A 19,518-nucleotide genomic window follows, 5' to 3' on the forward strand; every position below is an offset into this window, starting at 1 on the left:
AAAGTGCTTATACAGAAACTCAGCCTAAAACCCCAAACAGCAAGCAATGCAGATGTAGAATGTAAGGGGTGCGTAACTGGTGGCAGGGAAGTCAGACGCAGGAGAGCAGAACTTGGTAATAGCCGGAGCAGTTTAATAGTAAAACCAACGGCATAAGAAATACAAAATATGGGCACAATAACCTGACGCACACCAGTCAAACAAATGTGCACAAGCACTTACAACAAACAATACCACACAAAGACATGGGGGGAACAGAGGGTTAAATACACAACACGTAATGAGGGAATGAAAACCAGGTGTGTTGTAAAACAAGACAAAACAAATGGAAAATGAAAAATGGATTGGCGATGGCTAGAAGACCGGCGACGTCGACCGCCGAACACCGCCCGAACAAGGAGAGGCATCGACTTCGGTAGAAGTCGTGACATAGAAGCAAGTTGGCTAGGAAATTGTAGGCCGTAATTGTAAATAAGAATTTGTTCTTAACTGACTTGCCTAGTTAAATAAAGGTTAAATAAAATAAAAAAAGGAAAAACTCCCTAGAAAGGCAGGAACCTAGGAAGAAACCTAGAGTGGATCCAGGCTCTGAGGTGTGACCAGTCCTCTTCTGGCTGTGTCGGGTGCAGATTATAAGAGTACATGGCCATTAATTAAGGCCAGATTGTTGTTCACAGATGATGTTCATAGGGTCAAATAACAGTCACAGGGGTTGTAGAGGGTGGGTGCAACAGGTCAGCACCTCAGGAGTACCCCTAGAGGGAGGGAGAGAGAGCAAGAGAGGGAGACTCGAAAACAGCAGGTCCGAGACAAGGTAGTACATCCAGTGAACAGGTCAGGGTTCCAACTATTCCAACTATTCTCCCGGCACTATTGCAGCATAGATACTGGAGGCTGAGAAGGGGGGGTCGGAGGACACTGTGGCCCCATCCGACGATACCCCCGAATAGGGCCAACCAGGCAGGATATAACCCCACCCACATTGCCGAAGCACAGCCCCAACACCACTAGAGAGATATCAAGAGACCACCAACTTACTAGCCTGAGACAAGTCCGAGTACTGTTCACAAAGAGCTCCTCCACCGCACAAGCCAGAGGGAGCGCAAGACTGGACAGGAAGATCAAGTCAGTGACTCAACCCACTCAAGTCGAGTATACTGTAGCACAGAAAAGCCTGGCAGGACGTAACGCATCCCTCCTAGGGACGGCATGGAAGAGCACTAGTAAGCCAGTGACTCAACCCCCGTAATAGGGTCAGAGGCAGAGAATCCCAGTGGAGACAGGGGAGCCGCCCAGGCAGAGACAGCAAGGGTGGTTCGTCATTCCATTGCCTTGCCGTTCACCTTCACATCCCCGGGCCAGACTACACTCAATCATAGGACCTACTGAAGAGATGAGTCTTCAGTAAAGTGGCTACTTTGAAAAGGGTGGCTACTTTGAAGAATCTCAAAAATAAAATATATTTTAATTTGTTTAACACTTTTTTGGTTACTATATGATTCCATATGTGCTATTTCATAGTTTTGATGTCTTCACTATTATTCTACAACGTAGAAAATAGTAAATATAAAGAAAAACCCTTGAATGAGTAGGTGTGTCCACACTTTTGTCTGGTACTGTGTGTTCATTCAAAGGGGATGTTTGTTTCTACAAATGAAGACTTTGTGTGACTAAAGAATCAGTTACAAAATGCCAATGGGCATGGGTTGAGTTTCGGGTGAATCTAATGATTGACAGCGGCTCTATGTTGTGCTATTGGGTTTGGCAAAGCTCTGTGTGACTAGGTTGTATACAGCTACAAACAACCAGGAAATATTAGGAATGGTAAAAGGGCGAGGCTAAGCTGAGGAGGTGTATTTTAGTTAACACACAAACAAACTATTGCATGCTATATTTATATAAAGAATCCAACAAAAATGTTACTAAAACCGTAGACTGCATGCCACTAGCTGAATATCAGTGTAAAGTACATTCTAGTAGGAAGAATGATACAGCTATTGTTTTACTTTTAAGAGGCTTGTGAAATGATGTTTGTCTTCTCTGTCAGTTTGAGTTCATATTGTTTTATGGGTGATTGCACAGTAGGCACATCCTGCAATCCAAACTGAGAGGTGGGTGAACACCAGTGTTCTATTTAACCCTTATTCTACCAGGCAAATTGACTGAGAAGAGAACACATTGTTATTTATACCAACAACCTGGGAATAGTTGCAGTGGAGAGGTGAGGAAAGAGTCGATTGGAAAGCTGGAATGATTAGATGGCCATTATGACCGTAGGAGATCCAGATTGGGAATTTAGCTAGGACACAATCTTAGTACATTAGATTGTGTGGTCTGTCATCTTTTTGGAGGGGAGAAGACAGGCAGAGGGAGCCTGTTCATGCTTAGTTCATGCTTCATACGTTTTCTCCTTGGGGTTACTGCATGTTCATTCCTGTCAAACGTGCACATTCTTTGCTAATTGTAAAGGAGGGACAGACATAAATCAATCTAAATTGATAAATGCTGAAATGCATACATTGCAGTCATTGTCAGGGCATGAGAAAGTCACCCCTGTGGTTTTATCTGGGTGTGGATCTCTCCTTTGAAGAGAAAAGCTGCAGGGCACACAGGAACAAAGTCTCTCACTCACTTACTCACTTACTCACTCACTCACTCACTCACTCACTCACTCACTCACTCACTCACTCACTTTCACTCTTTCTCAATTCAATTTCAATTCAATTTAAGGGCTTTATTGGCATATGTTTACATTGGCAAATCAAGTGAAATAAACAATACATTTTCTTTTACAGTAAACATTACTTTCAGTAAACTCTCGCTCTCTCTCTCTTTCGCTCTCGCTCGCTCGTGCTCCCACTCTCTCTCACACACTCTCTCTCACACTCTCCCTCTCACACTCTTTCTCTCTCTCTCACACTCTCTCCCTCAATCTCACACTCTTTCTCTCTCTCTCACACTCTCTCCCTCAATCTCACACTCTTTCTCTCTCTCACACACTGTCTCACTCACACACTCTCTCTCTCTCTCTCTCACACACACACACTCTCTCTCACACTCTCTCTTTCTCCTTCACAATGATGGTATAGTAATGAGAGTATTTTTCACAATGTTATGTCATAGCATCTGTTATTCTAAGTGGTTGCACAACAACAGAACAATTGAGATATATACATATATACATGATATCCAAATGTTTGACTGCTTCAAACCAGAGGCAAAACGTTTGACTACTGTGACCAGAGGCAAAAACCACTCCTTGCATTATTTTACTCATCTGAGTTTGACAGTAAGTAACATGTGTGTACAAAAGAAAGTGGGAACTAGTGGGATAAGAGTGGGACATGGCTTTGCCATTTACCCGCCCCCCCCTTCTCATTGGTCAGTAGCAGAATTAGGTTCAATGGGTTTCTATGGCTAAACCCTGAGTTGCGTTACAGACACACTGGTAATCCGTAGGGTACGTTGCAAAAAGGCTGAAGTTTTGTCAAGATGAGCGGAAATCACTCATATGAGTGAGTGTGTGAGCAGGAGAATCAGGCGGAGGACCTCAGCTAATTATTTTCTCAGTCGTTCATCTCACCCCAACTGCCATGTAACTAATACCAGCCTATTTGACATACAGAGTCTATAGAAAGTCTACACACCGCTTGCACAATCTTCACATTTTGCTGTCATAAAATGACATCTTAAAATGGATTCAATTGGATTTTATTCCTACCGATCTACATAACCTACTCCACAAGTGAAAGAAAATGTATAGAACATTTTGTGTCTTCACACCCCAGAGTTAATACTTGGTGGAAGCACCTTTGGCAGCTGTGAATAATACGATTGTACAAACTTCAGACAGCTCTTAGGGCAACGTTTATCCATTGTTCTTGGACTGAGACTGTAGCACCTAGGAATACCTTGTGGAAAGCCAATCTGTTGGATCTTTGGCATACAAATATGTAGATTTGTACTGCTGAAAAATACACCTTTTTACCTGGGCTTTGCACCTTTCATATTAAATTTGATCTTGACAAAATCCCCTGTCCCTGCCAGTGACAGGCATACCCGTAAGAGGATTTTTCCATCACAATGTTTGAAAATACAGAGGCTTTCAACCTGTGTTGTGTTGTCAGGATGAAAATAAATAAAGGAGTAAAACCCAGGTAAAAATGTAGAGGAAAACCTGCCTCAGTCTTCTGAAAACCTAACCCTAGGATAGTTTTCTTTTTCAGTGGGACAATTGCAATTTTTCCTTCACTTTTAAAATTATGATTAGGTTGTGTATATCCATAGAGAAAAATATTTGTTAATACGTATTTAGATTACATTTTAAAGGAGCAAAATGTGAAGACTGTGCAAGGGGTGTGTGGACTTTTACTAGGCACTGTAACTACAATGGTTAAATGTCACTTTTTGATTTTGACATTTTATGTCAAATTCAAAGTCCATGTTGACTGAGTTGCTATGTTGCTAGCTATAGTGCTTTCAAACATCTTCACCAATGTCACAGTATTGCATTCTACTGCAAATCATTAACATAACTTGCATTGGCTTGAACAAATGTAAATCAACTTTTCCATGTACAAAATGTGAAATTATAACCTCTGGAGCGTGACAAAAAAAATCTGCAGGAAATTTTCTGGTTACATGGAAATATGTAAACAAGCAATAGCATGTTCTTGCACGTTGCCGATGTCAAGTACCCTGCCAAGGTGTACAAAACCTTCTTAAGAAGAAATTTCTTCTTAACTGCCATTTTTTCCTTAACTATAGACTTAAGAAGAATGTTAAGCAAAGTTGCTATTCCTCAAAGATTCTTGGAAATGTTCTTGTGCTATTTCTTATGTTTCTCCTTAAGCAAAGAGTTAAGAAGAAATGTGATTCTTGGAAATCAAGTTATTGGAAATGTTCTTAGTTCCAAGATATCTGAACCCTTGTCTTAAACTCAGGGCAGTGAGAGAAAAAGCTCATGAAAGCAATTGAACATGTTTAATTCCCTCACAAACTTCATTTGAAAGTTTCAGTATTGTTTATTTAAACCCAAGAACATGTTTTAGGAAAGTTATCTCAGTTAGAAATATGCTAACATGATTGCCATTGCTAGCTAGATAGCTAGCTAAAATTGTCTTCAAATGATTTGTAAGAAGATATTTGAGAAGTTCATAAGAAAATCATTACATCTTAAGATATTGTTGAGGAATTGCACTTACGAACTATCTAATGAACTTTTTTTTTCTTAAAAAGCTTCTTACGTTTTTGCGTAATAAGTGTTTTGTGAATCTGGGCCCAGTACTTTAATCGCATCTGAGGTGAGATTTCCTGGAGTACGATGCCCGGAGTAATGACTCATCCCATGGGGGCTATAAAGTGGTAAAAGGAAGGAAAAATGACTCTTGTCGGTCCTGCAGACTCCTACAGTAGATGGAACACGCATAGAGTTGAGTGAAACTTAGTATAATGGTACCCGAGTCTGTGCATAAAATCACAAAAACTATCAAGCAACAATGGACTGTTGAGTTTAAGGAAAAGGAAAGGAGATATTCTTGTGAGAAATCAGTGTGTGAGTAAAAGACAGGTCTTTTCGGGGAAAATGTTGTCTGGGTGTCACGTGAAAGATCATATTGTACCGTAAAGTTTCAATTTATTGCATGCATCTCTGCAACTTGTTTCTTGGTAGGATAACATGTACAGATAAATAGCCATTCAGTGTGTCAATCTATATGCTCAGGAAACATGGCAAAGCTCACCTGTTACAGCATGTCAAAGTTATACTGTGTGTGTTGACTGATTGATTGATTGACCTACCTGAGGCTAATAGAAGCAGGCGTGTCCATGCTTTAAACCAGACGCTTTTACGGGAGAGGAATTCCAACTGTTTATGGGTGTGTGCACTTTTATATGTTTGTGTGAGTGCCTGCAAGCACCCTGCAGGCAGAAGCCACAGTTAGAGTGAGATGGGGAGAGTGGAGTTGCACAACAATAGAATATTTAAAAAATGTGCATATCCACACATACAGTACATATCTATCTATCCTCTTCAATCTTCTGCATCCTAACGTGTCAAAGTGGGGGGAGGAGCCCTGCCCTTTCCCACATGAAGTAATTACTACCTGTATTCCTCCCTTCTCTATTCCTCCCTTCTGCCTCCCCCACCCATGTCCTCCTCCCACCCTCCCTCCCTCCTTCCGCCATGTGCAGCATAAAAAGGGAACTGCGGCTGGGCCGTGCACCACATTCTCTCTCCTCTTCATCCCAGGCAGGCAGACTCCCTCTCAGCAGCCATGTCCTTCTCCAGATCTAGCATGTCCTACAGCAGCAGCGGTGGTGGAGGTGGCACCATGTCCATGAGGTCTGGAGGTGGCGGTGGAATGGGTATGGGCTCCTCCCGCTTCTCCTCGATGGGTGGTGGTGGTGGTGGAGGAGGTGCCATGAGGTCCGGCAGTGTGTATGGAGGTGCAGGAGGCTCTGGGGTGCGCATCTCTAGCTCCTCGTTTGGTTCCGGCGGCGGAGGTGGTGGTGGCGGTGGCGGTTATGGTTTCGGAATGGGAGGGGGTGGTGGTGGTGGCGGCGGTGGAGCTGACATGAATGTGTCAGCCAACGAGAAGGCCACAATGCAGAACCTGAACGACCGCCTGTCAACCTACTTGGAGAAGGTGCGGAAGCTGGAGGCGGCCAACGCCGAGCTGGAGCTGAAGATCCGTCAGTTCATGGAGAGCAAGACGTCCCCCAGCGCTCGTGACTACTCTCGCTTTTACACTATCATCGCCGAACTGCAGGACAAGGTACGTGACATGTGTCCTAGATGGTAAGAGCACTCAATGATGACATCACAGCATGTCAAAACACTATAATGTCTGCAGAGCGACAATGTTATGCTTCATTAGAGAATACATGTACATGGTGAACACATGTTATCAGCTTGTTTTCCAACAAGTTACTGAGAGTGATATATGACTATTGGAAAATGCTAAATTATATACATTTGTTATAATTGATTCAACCAAGATGTGGCACCAAATATAGATGCAAAGACAGTATCCATACTTGCAGCTGAAGTATTGAAAATAAAGCCAATCGTTGAAGCTATTCCTTCCTCTCTCAACAGCCCCTAGGCAATTGCAAAAGATGCAATTTGTTTCTTTGAGCCATGCTTTACAATGATCATAAAGACGACAGTTTCACTGTAATGCTTCTATGAGCTATTATTTACAGTGCGGCTGAAACTCAGAATTCAATGACTACAGTGTGGAATAAAAGTTTGTGCGTACTGCATATGTGTGAAATTCCATGCATTCCCCATCCTGAAATGTTTCGCCATCCTCTATCTCTCAGATCCAGGCTGCCACTCGCGTAAACGGAGGCATCTATCTCAGCATTGACAACGCAAAGCTCGCTGCAGACGACTTCAGAACCAAGTAAGTATATCCAACAACATCCACATATACAGAACACTGCTGGTGCATTCCATATACCAAATGGAGTAAGCCCAAATCTGTAAAAACCCTCAATCTTTTTTATTTAATTTTGTGTTGAATCTATAAAAAAGGAAACCAAATGACATTACCCTTCACCTCCACCATAACCACATAACCACCTCCCAACAGACATATCAGAAGCCTGGTGTTACTTTCTGTTATTCTCCCAAAACTAAATGGAATACTAGATTCTAGAACCTCCTTCCTATTTTCACAGAGGAACACATTCCGGCAGTTCTTTGACCTAAGCTCTCTCTATCTCTCAGGTATGAGAACGAGCTGGCCATGCGTCAGTCGGTGGAGGCGGACATCGCCGGACTGAAGAGGATGCTGGACGAGATGACCATGGCCAGATCTGACCTGGAGATGCAGATCGAGGGGCTGAAGGAGGAGCTCATCTATCTCAAGAAGAACCATGAGGAGGTGGGTGTGGGCTGATGGAACATATCCATACAGTCCCTTAATGTATTACATCTATTCACCATGTCAACCTGCTTTGGGTCTTCATTAGAACACCACTGCTGGCTTTAAAGCACATTTGTATCAAGCAATGATGTTCAAATTTTTAAAGAAGACAGAGGGCAGGTCAAGTTGTTACCATCAAGCAGAGGTTAGTCACTTCCTAATTATTTAAACTCACCCCTATATGTTTCTCCACAGGAGCTGCTGGCCATGAGGACGCAGATGACTGGACAGATCAATGTGGAAGTGGATGCAGCACCACAAGAGGACCTGTCCAGAATCATGGCTGAGATCCGTGAGCAGTACGAGTCCGTTAGTGCCAAGAACCAGCGCGATCTGGAGGCCTGGTTCCAGACCAAGGTAGAACCTCTAGAACCTCTAAACTATGTTCATGGTGTAGATGTTCCTTTACTTCTAGTTGGTAACGTTGTCACATTCTATCATGGGTTTGTTTGTTCCTGTGATGATTGACCATTGTTTACAGACGGAGACGTTGAACAAGGAGGTGGCGTCCAGCACAGAGGTTCTCCAGACCTCCAAGTCAGAGATCTCAGAGATCCGTCGCACACTACAGGCCCTGGAAATCGAACTGCAGTCACAGCTAAGCATGGTGAGTAGTAATTACAAACATCTGACCAAGGACCACAGTTTAGGGGACATTACTTACACAACTTTCTGCAACTTTCTTCAATAATCAACATTTGAATCTTTCATCATTCTCTTTACCATCCCTCAAGTATCTCACTTTCACCTGGACTCTTCCACTATCCCTCAAGTTGTTGTAGCCAGGCACCACTCCCTTACTATAGCTAACCTCTATCTTCCTACACATTCAATTACTAGAGCTAACTTTTTCAGTATGACTGTAAACATTCCAAATTCTAAACCTACTCCCACAATTTTTGACCCATCATCTCTATCCCTCCCGGCCAATAGAAAAGCTCCCTGGAGGACACGCTGGCGGAGACGGAGGGCCGTTACTCAATGCAGCTGGGACGCCTCCAGAACCAAGTGACCAGTCTGGAGGAGCAGCTAATGTCTCTCCGCAGCGACATGGAACGCCAGGGCCAGGAGTACAAGATGCTGCTGGACATCAAGACACGCCTGGAGATGGAGATCGCTGAGTACAGGAGGCTGCTGGACGGAGAGGCTGGCGGGTAAGGCAGGATGGGATTGGACAGAGGGAGGCCAATGAGACAGACAGGGATTTGGGAAGAGATTGTTACATCTTTGTGGAATGGGAAGAGGGGTGACAGGGACCTTGAAACAAGTGTAAATGAATTGATGTCTCCTTCAACATTTGATTTCAAAAACAATGTTCATTTGAAGGTGACCTTACTATGAGACATGGTTGCTTTTGACATGAATCTACTGCTTTGTAACCAGTTAATAGTTACTTATTATGATCATAGATGCTAACTATGGGTTTCCCTTCCTCACAGCTCCGGCGGCAGCTCCACGAAATCCGGCCAAAAATCCTCCAGCTCCGGTGTCAGCTCCGGTGTCAGCTCCTCCAGCTCCGGCCAAAGCTCCAGTGTCAGCAGCTCCAGTGTCAGCTCCTCCAGTACCGTCCCCAGCTCCACCACCACACGGAAGGTGGTGATCGTCACGGAGGAAATAGTTGATGGCAAGGTTGTCTCCACAAGTGAAACCAAACACACCACATAAGGTCCCACACAAGCAGCGAGCACTGCAGCAAGCAATGGGTTAACCCCATAGAAATAGAATTACTAGAATGGGTATAGGATATGAGAGGCCAGCACATGGAATATTACTGCTCTCCAGTGCTTTATTCATGCAACCTAAAATACAACGTTTCAACTTATACAAAGTCTTCGTCAGATGAAAAATACCTGTCTTCGTTATCTGTGTTATTTGTTTAGGCCAGCTCTGGTTAACTCTAGTTTAAGATGTGCATTCCATCCTCCTATTCTTTCTAGAATGGCTAAAGCCCCTCAGACACCCATCATGGATCATTGACTTGAATGGGGATTTATTTTCTGGTAATTCTATTTCTATGGTTAACACCTCCAGAACAACACATTCTACTACATCTGGATGGAACACCAACAACAGACCCCACTGTGAATGTAATAAAGATGCTCTGACTTGCTGACACCATCATTCTGTCTTCAGTGTCTTTCAACTTGATTTATCTGATCTGGCGTGCTCCCATACATCTGACTATCATATAGGTTGTTATCTTTTGCACATGAGGCCAATTCTATGGTCTTGAGAAAGCATATGTTTCAGTATGATCTTGAATAGTGTAATAATGACAATCACTTGTACTCAGTTCAATACTAAGCAAAAATGTTTAAATAACGATAGTAGAAATGTTGAAAGTTGTCAGCAAAATTATATAATTCTATCTCTATTAAGAAACGTTACGAGTTTTTAGATTGAGTTTTATACTGAATGGAGAGTGTTTGTGGAGTCAACTGTAAAGCTGTACACCATGTTTTGGTGGAAAGATTTAGTTTTGAATACAATTCATTTGAAATGAGAACACAAAATGTAACTGCTATGACATCCATAATCACATGTTCATATAGTCAGTCTATGATAAAGCATGAATATCTCTAAAACAAGTGAAACCACACAGTCCATTCAACCACATAATCTTTATTGATGGTTCTGTTGACAAATTATTACTTGATCTCGTCCACATGCACATCGAGGTTCTGGGTGTTCTCCATCATAACTACCATGTAGGTCTATGGAACTACGTCAGGAGCAAGTGCGTCCTAGGTTTTGTATTGAAATCGATGTAGCCAGAGGAGGATGGCAAAGTTACACCAGGGTGCTACCTTAGAGGGTCCTGTTGAGACTTCTGTAGACCTTCATTGCGAAAGTGTGTTTTAGGTCATCAGGTATTTGGTGACGTGAGTTTATGTAGTATATTTTTATCTAAAAATCGTAACTGTTTAATTTTTTATTATTTATTATTTTTCTGAAAATCGCTGAGTAGGGTGGTCCTGCTTTTCCTCTTCTGAGGATCCTCCACTGTTACACAACATCAGTAGGCATTGGAGTTAGAGGATGGTCAGTTCGCGTTGACAGATATGACTGTGGGAGACTTAGGAGATTTGGGAAACTCATACAAAGGCTTGGAAAGTAGAGTGCTCTACTCACAGTGGTGGACAGCCATAAATCAAGATGCAGACAACATATACACTACATGGCCAAAAGTATGTGGACACCTGCTCGTCAAAAACCTCATTCCAAAATCATGGTTATTACTATGAAGTTGGTCCCCCCCCTTTGCTACTATAACATCCTACACTCTTCTGGGAAGGCTTTCCACTAGATGTTGGAACATTGCTGCGGGTACTTGGTTCTATTCATGCGCAAGAGCATTAGTGAGGTCGGGCACTGATATTTGGTGATTAGGCCTGGCTCGCAGTTGGTGTTCCATTTCATCCCAAAGTTGTTGATAGAATGTCATTGTATGCTGTAGTGTTAAGATTTCCCTTCACTGGAACTAATGAGCCTATCCCAAACCATGAAAACCAGCCCCAGACCATTATTCCTCTTCCACCAAACTTTAAAGTTGGCACTATGCATTCAGGCCAGTAGCATTTTCCTGGCATCTGCCAAATCCAGATTCGCCCCAGTGTTGGTGAAGCGTGATTCATCACTCCAGAGAACACGTTTCCACTGCTTCAGAGTCCAATGGATCGAGCTTTACACCACTCTATCAGAAGCTTGGCATTGTTCATGGTGGTTTTAGGCTTTTGTGCGGCTGCTCAGCCATGGAAACATATTTCATAAAGCTCCCGACTAACTGTTTAGTTGCTGACTTTGCTTCCAGAGGCAGTTTGGAACTCGGTAGTGTGTGTTGCAACCGAGGACAGACCATTTTTATGCACTTCAGCACTCGGTGGTCCCTTTCTGTGAGCTTGTGTGGCCTACCACTTCGCGGCTGAGCCGTTGTTGCTCCTAGACGTTTCCACTTCATAATAACAGCACTTACAGATGTCCGGGGCAGCACCAGAAGAAATTTGACAAACTGACTTGTTGGAAAGGTGGCATCCTATGGTGGTGCCACGTTGAAAGTCACTGAGGTCTTCAGTAAGGCCAATCTACTGCCAATGTTTGGTTATGGAGATTGCATAGCTGTGTGCTTGATTTTATACACATGTCAGCAACGGGTGTGGCTGAAATAGCCAAATCCACTAATTTGAAGGAGTGTCCACATACTTTTGGCCATGTAGTGTATGATAGATGATATAGTGATTCATGCATTCAGATGAACTTATTATATCTCATTTGATTGCATTGGCCTGGCACCTTGTTTGTGTGAACACGCCAATGCAAACTCACTGACTGACTGCACCCTTCTGATTTAACATTTCTCAGGAAAGACCATAATTTCACAAATGTAATAAGACACATGTGACAGCACTTGGGATTTGAATCCATTTCAACTAGATTGTGGTCTAGAAATTACTGCTTTAGCATGTCTTCTTTTAGATATATTTGTTCAGGCGAAGGGGGTCTGTTTGTTCCTAAATTGGGGACATTGTGTGTCTAGAAGAACCAGTTACAGAATGCCAATGGACAGGGGTTGAGTTCTGGGTGAATCTAGTGACTGTCAGTGGCTCTATGTGCTGTCGTGCTTGGCTGGGCTCTCTGTGACTGGGTTTTATTCAGCCACAAACAACCAGGAAATATGTTATGAATAATTAAAGACGAGGCTAAGGTGAGGAGGTATACTTTAGTTTTTACAAACTTTAGACAAGTCTTAGGGCAACATTTATCTATTGTTGTTTTTGGACTGAGGCTGGAACACTCAGGAATACTCATCGCCACTTGGAAAGTCATTCTGGCATGTCTTTGACATTAAAATATGTGTAATTCTCCCGCTGAGAAATAAAAAGTTTAACCTAGGCCTCGCTCCTTTCCTTATTTATTTTGTTCCTGACAAATTCCCCAGTTCCTGCCGGTGACAAGTATACCCATAACATGATGCTGACATTCCAACGCTTGAAAATACAAAGCGTTTCACCCTGTGTTGTGTTTTCAGAATCAAAATAAATAATGGAGCAACGCCCAGGTAAAATGTTAGAGGAAAATGGTAACCTCTGGAGCGTGACAAAAAAAGATCTGCAAGAAATGCTGTGGTTATATGGAAATATTCAGTTGCAAAGTTCTCTGCTAAGGTGTTAAGGGAAAAGAACAGTACTTTAATCCCATCTGGGGTGAGTTTTTCTGGGGTACAATGCCCCGAGTAATGACTCATCCCATAGGGGCTATAAAGTGGTAAAAGAAATGAAAAACTACTTTTGTCGGTCCTGCAGACTCCTACAGTAGATGGAACACGCATAAAGTTGAGTGAAAATTAGGAAAATGGAACCTGAGTCTATGCATAAAATCACAAAAACTATCAAGGAACAATCGACTGTTGCGTTTAAGGAAATGGACAGATTTTCTTGCGAGATATCAGTGTGTGAGACAAAGACAGGTCAATTCGGGGAGAATGTTGTCTGGGTGTCAAGCGAAATATCATATTGTACCGGGAAATTTCTTTGCACATTGTTGTCTTGGTGAGATAACAGGTACAGGTAAATAGCCATTCAGTGTTTCAAAAAATATGCTCAGAAAACATGTCAAAGCTCACCTGTCACAGCATATCAAAGTTATACTGTGTGTGTTGACTGATTAAATGACTTACCTGGGGCTAATTGAAGCAGGCCTGTCCATGCTTTTACTGGAGAGGAATTCCATCTCTTTATGGGAGTGTGCACTTCTATATGTTTGTGTGAGTGCCTGCAAGCACCCTGTCGGCTGATACCACCTATAGAGTGAGATGGGGAGAGTGGAGTTGCACAACAATAGAATATTTTCAAAATTTGCATATCCACACATACAGTACATATCTATCTATCCTCTTCAATCTTCTGCATCCTAACGTGTCAAAGTGGGGCGAGGAGCCCTGCCCTACATGTGGTAATACCTCCCTGTTTTCAACCCTTCTCTATTCCTCCCACCCTCCCTCCCTCCTTCCACCATGTGCAGCATAAAAAGGGAACAGCGGCTGGGCCGTGCACCACATTCTCTCTCCTCTTCATCCCAGGCAGGCAGACTCCCTCTCAGCAGCCATGTCCTTCTCCAGATCTAGCATGTCCTACAGCAGCAGCGGTGGTGGAGGTGGCACCATGTCCATGAGGTCTGGAGGTGGAGGTGGAATGGGTATGGGTATGGGCTCCTCCCGCTTCTCCTCGATGGGTGGTGATGGTGGAGGAGGCCGCGTCACTGCCATGAGGGCCGGCAGTGTGTATGGAGGTGCAGGAGGCTCTGGGGTGCGCATCTCTAGCTCCTCGTTTGGTTCTGGCGGCGGAGGTGGAGGTGGAGGTGGTGGCGGTTATGGTTTCGGAATGGGAGGGGGTGGTGGTGGTGGTGGTGGCGGCGGTGGAGCTGACATGAATGTGTCAGCCAACGAGAAGGCCACAATGCAGAACCTGAACGACCGCCTGTCAACCTACTTGGAGAAGGTGCGGAAGCTGGAGGCGGCCAACGCCGAGCTGGAGCTGAAGATCCGTCAGTTCATGGAGAGCAAGACGTCCCCCAGCGCTCGTGACTACTCTCGCTTTTACGCTACTATCGCCGACCTACAGGACAAGGTACGTGACATGTGTCCTTGATAGCAAGAGCACTCAATAATGACATCACAGCATGTCAAAACATGGTAATGTCTGCAGAGTGACAATGTTATGCTTCATTGGAGAGTACATGTACATGGTGTACACATGTTATCAGATTGTTTTTCCAACAAGTTACTGAGAGTGATATATGACTATTGGGAAATGCAAAATTATATGCATTTGTTATAATTGATTCAACCAAGATATTGCACCAAAGATAGATGCAAAGACAGTATGCATATTTGCAGCTGAAGCATTGAAATTATAGCAGATCTTTGAAGCCAATCCTTCCTGTCTCGTAAGAGCCCCTAGGCGATTGCGAAAGGTGCAGTTTGTTTCTTTGTGTCATGCTTTACAATGTTCACAAAGACAACAGGTTCCATGTAATGCTTCTATTGGCTATCATTTACAATGCAGCTGAAACTCAGAACTCAGTGATTACAGTGTGGTATCAAAGTTTGTGCGTACTGCATTTGTGTGAAATTCCCTGCATGCCCCATCCTGAAATGTTTTTCCATCCTCTACCTCTCAGATCCAGGCTGCCACTCGCGTAAACGGAGGCACCTATCTCAACATTGACAACTCAAAGCTCGCTGCAGACGACTTCAGAACCAAGTAAGTATATCCAACATGATCCACATATACAGAACACTGCTGGTGCATACCATTAACCAAATGGAATAACCCCAAATCTGTAAAAACCCTCATACTGCTTTTTATTTAATTTTGTGTTGAATCTATAAAAACAGAAACCAAATGACATTACCCTTCACCTCCACCATAACCACACCCTCCCAACATGCATATAAAAAGCCTGGTGTTACTTTCTGTTATCTTCCCAAAACTTAATGGAATACTAGATTCTATAACCTCCTTCCTATTTTCACAGAGGAACACATTCAGGCAGTTCTTTGACCAAAGCTCTCTCTATCTCTCAGGTATGAGAGCGAGCTGGCCATGCGTCAGTCGGTGGAGGCGGACATCGCCGGACTGAAGAGGATGCTGGACGAGATGACCATGGCCAGATCTGACCTGGAGATGCAGATCGAGGGGCTGAAGGAGGAGCTCATCTATCTCAAGAAGAACCATGAGGAGGTGGGTGTGGGCTGATGGAACATATCCATACAGTCCCTTAATGTATTACATCTATTGACCATGTCAACCTGCTATGGGTCTTCACTAGAACACCACTGCTGGCTTTAAAGCACATTTGTATCAAGCAATGGTGTTCAAATTTTTAAAGAAGACAGAGGGCAAGTCAAGTTGTTACCATCAAGCAGAGGTTAGTCACTTCCTATTTATTTAAACTCACCCCTATATGTTTCTCCACAGGAGCTGCTGGCCATGAGGACACAGATGACTGGACAGATCAACGTGGAAGTGGATGCAGCACCACAGGAGGACCTGTCCAGAGTCATGGCTGAGATCCGTGAGCAGTACGAGTCCGTTAGTGCCAAGAACCAGCGCGATCTGGAGGCCTGGTTCCAGACCAAGGTAGAACCTCTAGAACCTCTAAACTATGTTCTTGGTGTAGATGTTCCTTTACTTCTAGTTGGTAACGTTGTCACATTCTATCATGGGTTTGTTTGATCCTGTGATGATTGACCATTGTTTTACAGACAGAGACGTTGAACAAGGAGGTGGCGTCCAGTACAGAGGTTCTCCAGACCTCCAAGTCAGAGATCTCAGAGATCCGTCGCACACTACAGGCCCTGGAAATTGAACTGCAGTCACAGCTCAGCATGGTGAGTAGCAATTACAAACATCTGACCAAGGACCACAGTTTAGGGGACATTACTTACACAACTTTCTGCAACTTTCTTCAATAATCAACATTTGACTCTCATCATTCTCTTTACCATCCCTCAAGTATCTCACTTTCACCTGATCTCTTCCACTATCCCACAAGTTGTTGTAGCCAGGCACCACTCCCTTACTATAGCTAACCTCTACCTGCCTACACATTCAATTACTAGAGCTAACTTTTCAGTATGACTGTAAACATTCCAAATTCCAAACCTACTCCCACAATTTTTTACCCATCATCTCTATCTCTCCCGGCCAATAGAAAAGCTCCCTGGAGGACACGCTGGCGGAGACAGAGGGCCGTTACTCCATGCAGCTGGGACGCCTCCAGAACCAAGTGACCAGTCTGGAGGAGCAGCTAATGTCTCTCCGCAGCGACATGGAACGCCAGGGCCAGGAGTACAAGATGCTGCTGGACATCAAGACACGCCTGGAGATGGAGATCGCTGAGTACAGGAGGCTGCTGGACGGAGAGGCTAGCGGGTAAGGCAGGATGGGATTGGACAGAGGGAGGCCAATGAGACAGACAGGGATTTGGGAAGAGATTGTTACATCTTTGTGGGATGGGAAGAGGGGTGACAGGGACCTTGAAACAAGTGTAAATGAATTGATGTCTCCTTCAACATTTGATTTCAAAAACAATGTTCATTTGAAGGTGACCTTACTATGAGACATGGTTGCTTTTGACATGAATCTACTGCTTTGTAACCAGTTAATAGTTACTTATTATGATCATAGATGCTAACTATGGGTTTCCCTTCCTCACAGCTCCGGCGGCAGCTCCACGAAATCCGGCCAAAAATCCTCCAGCTCCGGTGTCAGCTCCGGTGTCAGCTCCTCCAGCTCCGGCCAAAGCTCCAGTGTCAGCAGCTCCAGTGTCAGCTCCTCCAGTACCGTCCCCAGCTCCACCACCACACGGAAGGTGGTGATCGTCACGGAGGAAATAGTGGATGGCAAGGTTGTCTCCACAAGTGAAACCAAACACACCACATAAGGTCCCACACAAGCAGCGAGCACTGCAGCAAGCAATGGGTTAACCCCATAGAAATAGAATTACTAGAATGGGTATAGGATATGAGAGGCCAGCACATGGAATATTACTGCTCTCCAGTGCTTTATTCATGCAACCTAAAATACAACGTTTCAACTTATACAAAGTCTTCGTCAGATGAAAAATACCTGTCTTCGTTATCTGTGTTATTTGTTTAGGCCAGCTCTGGTTAACTCTAGTTTAAGATGTGCATTCCATCCTCCTATTCTTTCTAGAATGGCTAAAGCCCCTCAGACACCCATCATGGATCATTGACTTGAATGGAGATTTATTTTCTGGTAATTCTATTTCTATGGTTAACACCTCCAGAACAACACATTCTACTACATCTGGATGGAACACCAACAACAGATCCCACTGTGAATGTAATAAAGATGCTCTGACTTGCTGACACCATCATTCTGTCTTCTGTGTCTTTCAACTTGATTTATCTGATCTGGCGTGCTCCCATCCATCTGACTATCATATAGGTTGTTATCTTTTGCACATGAGGCCAACAAAGAAATATTTTGATGTTCACTCTCGCTGGAAGACCCTACATTCACTGTCTACTTTCCTTTTCTTTGAAATCTTTGAAAATCACATTTTGCGCAATTTCTAGCTAGCTACTAGATCAAGTCAAATCACATTTTATTTGTCACATATGCATGGTTAGCAGATGCTAATGCGAATGTAGTGAAATGCTTGTGCTTCTAGTTCCGACAGTGCAGTAATTAATATCTAATAAGTAATCTGACAATTCCCCAAAAACTACCTAATACACACAAATCTAAAGGGGTGAATGAGAATATGTAAATGTAAATGTAAGTATATGGATGAGCGATGCCTGATCGGCATAGGCAAGGTGCAATAGATGGTATAAAATACAGTATACATGTGAAATGAGTAATGTAAAATATGTAAACATTATTAAAGTGGCATTATTTAGAGTGCATTGTATAAAGTGACTTGTGATCCATTTATTGAAGTGGCCAGTGATTGGGTCTCAATATAGGCAGCAGCCTCTCTGAGTCAGTGATTGCTGTTTAGCAGTCTGATGGCCTTGAGATAGAAGCTGTTTGTCAGTCTCTCGAACCCAGCTTTGATGCACCCGTACTGACCTCGCCTTCTGGATGGTAATGGTGTGAACAGGTCGTGGCTCGGGTGGTTGATTTCTTTTCTTTTTGGCCTTCCTGTGACATTGGGTGCTATAGGTGTCATGGAGGGCAGGTAGTTTGCCCCGGGGATGTGTTGTGCAGACCGCACGACCCTCTGGAGGACCTTGCAGGTTTAGGGCGGTGCCGGGCTGTGAGATGCGCACCGACAGGATGCTCTCGATTGTGCATCTGTAAAAGTTTTTCAGGGTTTTGGGTGACAAGCCAAATTTCTTCAGCCTTCTGAGGTTGAAGAGGCACTGTTGCACCTTCTTCACCACTCTGTCTGTGTGGGTGGACCTTTTCAGTTTGTCTGTGATGTGTATGCCGGGGAACTTAAATCTTTCCACCTTCTCCACTGCTGTCGCTTCGATGTGGATGTGGGGGTGCGCCCTCTGCTGTTTCCTGAAGTCCACGATCATCTCCTTTGTTTTGTTGACGTTGAGTGAAAGGTTGTTTTCCTGACACCACACTCCGAGTGCCCTCACCTTCTCCCTGTAGGCTGTCTCGTCGTTGTTGGTAATCAAGCCCACTCTGTAGTGTTGTCTGCAAACTTGATGATTGAGTTGGAGGCGTGCATGGCCACGCAGTCGTGAGTGAACAGAGAGTACAGGAGGGCACTAAGCACGCACCCTTGTGGGCCCGAGTGTTGAGGGTCAGCGAAATGGTGATGTTGTTTCTTACCTTCACCACCTGGGGGCGGCCTGTTAGGAAGACCAGGACCCAATTCCACAGGGCGGGGTTGAGACCCAGGGACTCCAGCTTGATGATGAGCTTGGAGGGTACTATGGTGTTGAATGCTGAGCTGTAGTCAATGAACAGCATTCTTACATAGGTATTCCTTTTGTCCAGATGGGACAGGGCAGTGTACAGTGTGATGGCAATTAAATCGTCTGTGGACCTGTTGGGGTGGTATGCAAACTGAAGTGGGTCTAGGGTAGCCGGTAAGG

At 44.0% G+C, this 19,518-nt stretch overlaps 2 protein-coding genes and 1 long non-coding RNA gene across 3 annotated transcripts; 2 read left to right on the forward strand and 1 right to left on the reverse strand.

The window, feature by feature from the left end:
• Positions 1–112: 112 nt before the first annotated feature.
• LOC115178701 (uncharacterized) lies at positions 113–1,266 on the reverse strand. Its single transcript, XR_003872668.1, has 2 exons — positions 1,039–1,266; positions 113–755 (listed from the first exon to the last, which is right to left on the reverse strand). It is a non-coding gene; the product is annotated as an uncharacterized LOC115178701 (long non-coding RNA).
• A 4,947-nt stretch (positions 1,267–6,213) lies between these two features.
• LOC115178696 (keratin, type I cytoskeletal 13) lies at positions 6,214–10,055 on the forward strand. The gene is made up of 7 exons (XM_029739972.1): positions 6,214–6,776; positions 7,327–7,409; positions 7,736–7,892; positions 8,130–8,291; positions 8,416–8,541; positions 8,868–9,088; positions 9,374–10,055. Exons 1-7 carry the CDS (start codon positions 6,276–6,278, stop codon positions 9,597–9,599), a joined length of 1,476 nt encoding a protein of 491 aa, XP_029595832.1. The 5' UTR covers positions 6,214–6,275; the 3' UTR covers positions 9,600–10,055.
• A 3,980-nt stretch (positions 10,056–14,035) lies between these two features.
• LOC115178694 (keratin, type I cytoskeletal 13) lies at positions 14,036–17,834 on the forward strand. Its single transcript, XM_029739968.1, has 7 exons — positions 14,036–14,557; positions 15,111–15,193; positions 15,517–15,673; positions 15,911–16,072; positions 16,198–16,323; positions 16,647–16,867; positions 17,153–17,834. The coding sequence occupies exons 1-7, from the start codon at positions 14,036–14,038 to the stop codon at positions 17,376–17,378; spliced, it is 1,497 nt and encodes a 498-aa protein (XP_029595828.1). The 3' UTR covers positions 17,379–17,834.
• Positions 17,835–19,518: the final 1,684 nt, after the last annotated feature.

Source organism: Salmo trutta, chromosome 38 (assembly GCF_901001165.1).
Source record: "Salmo trutta chromosome 38, fSalTru1.1, whole genome shotgun sequence".
Lineage (NCBI taxonomy): Eukaryota > Metazoa > Chordata > Actinopteri > Salmoniformes > Salmonidae > Salmo > Salmo trutta.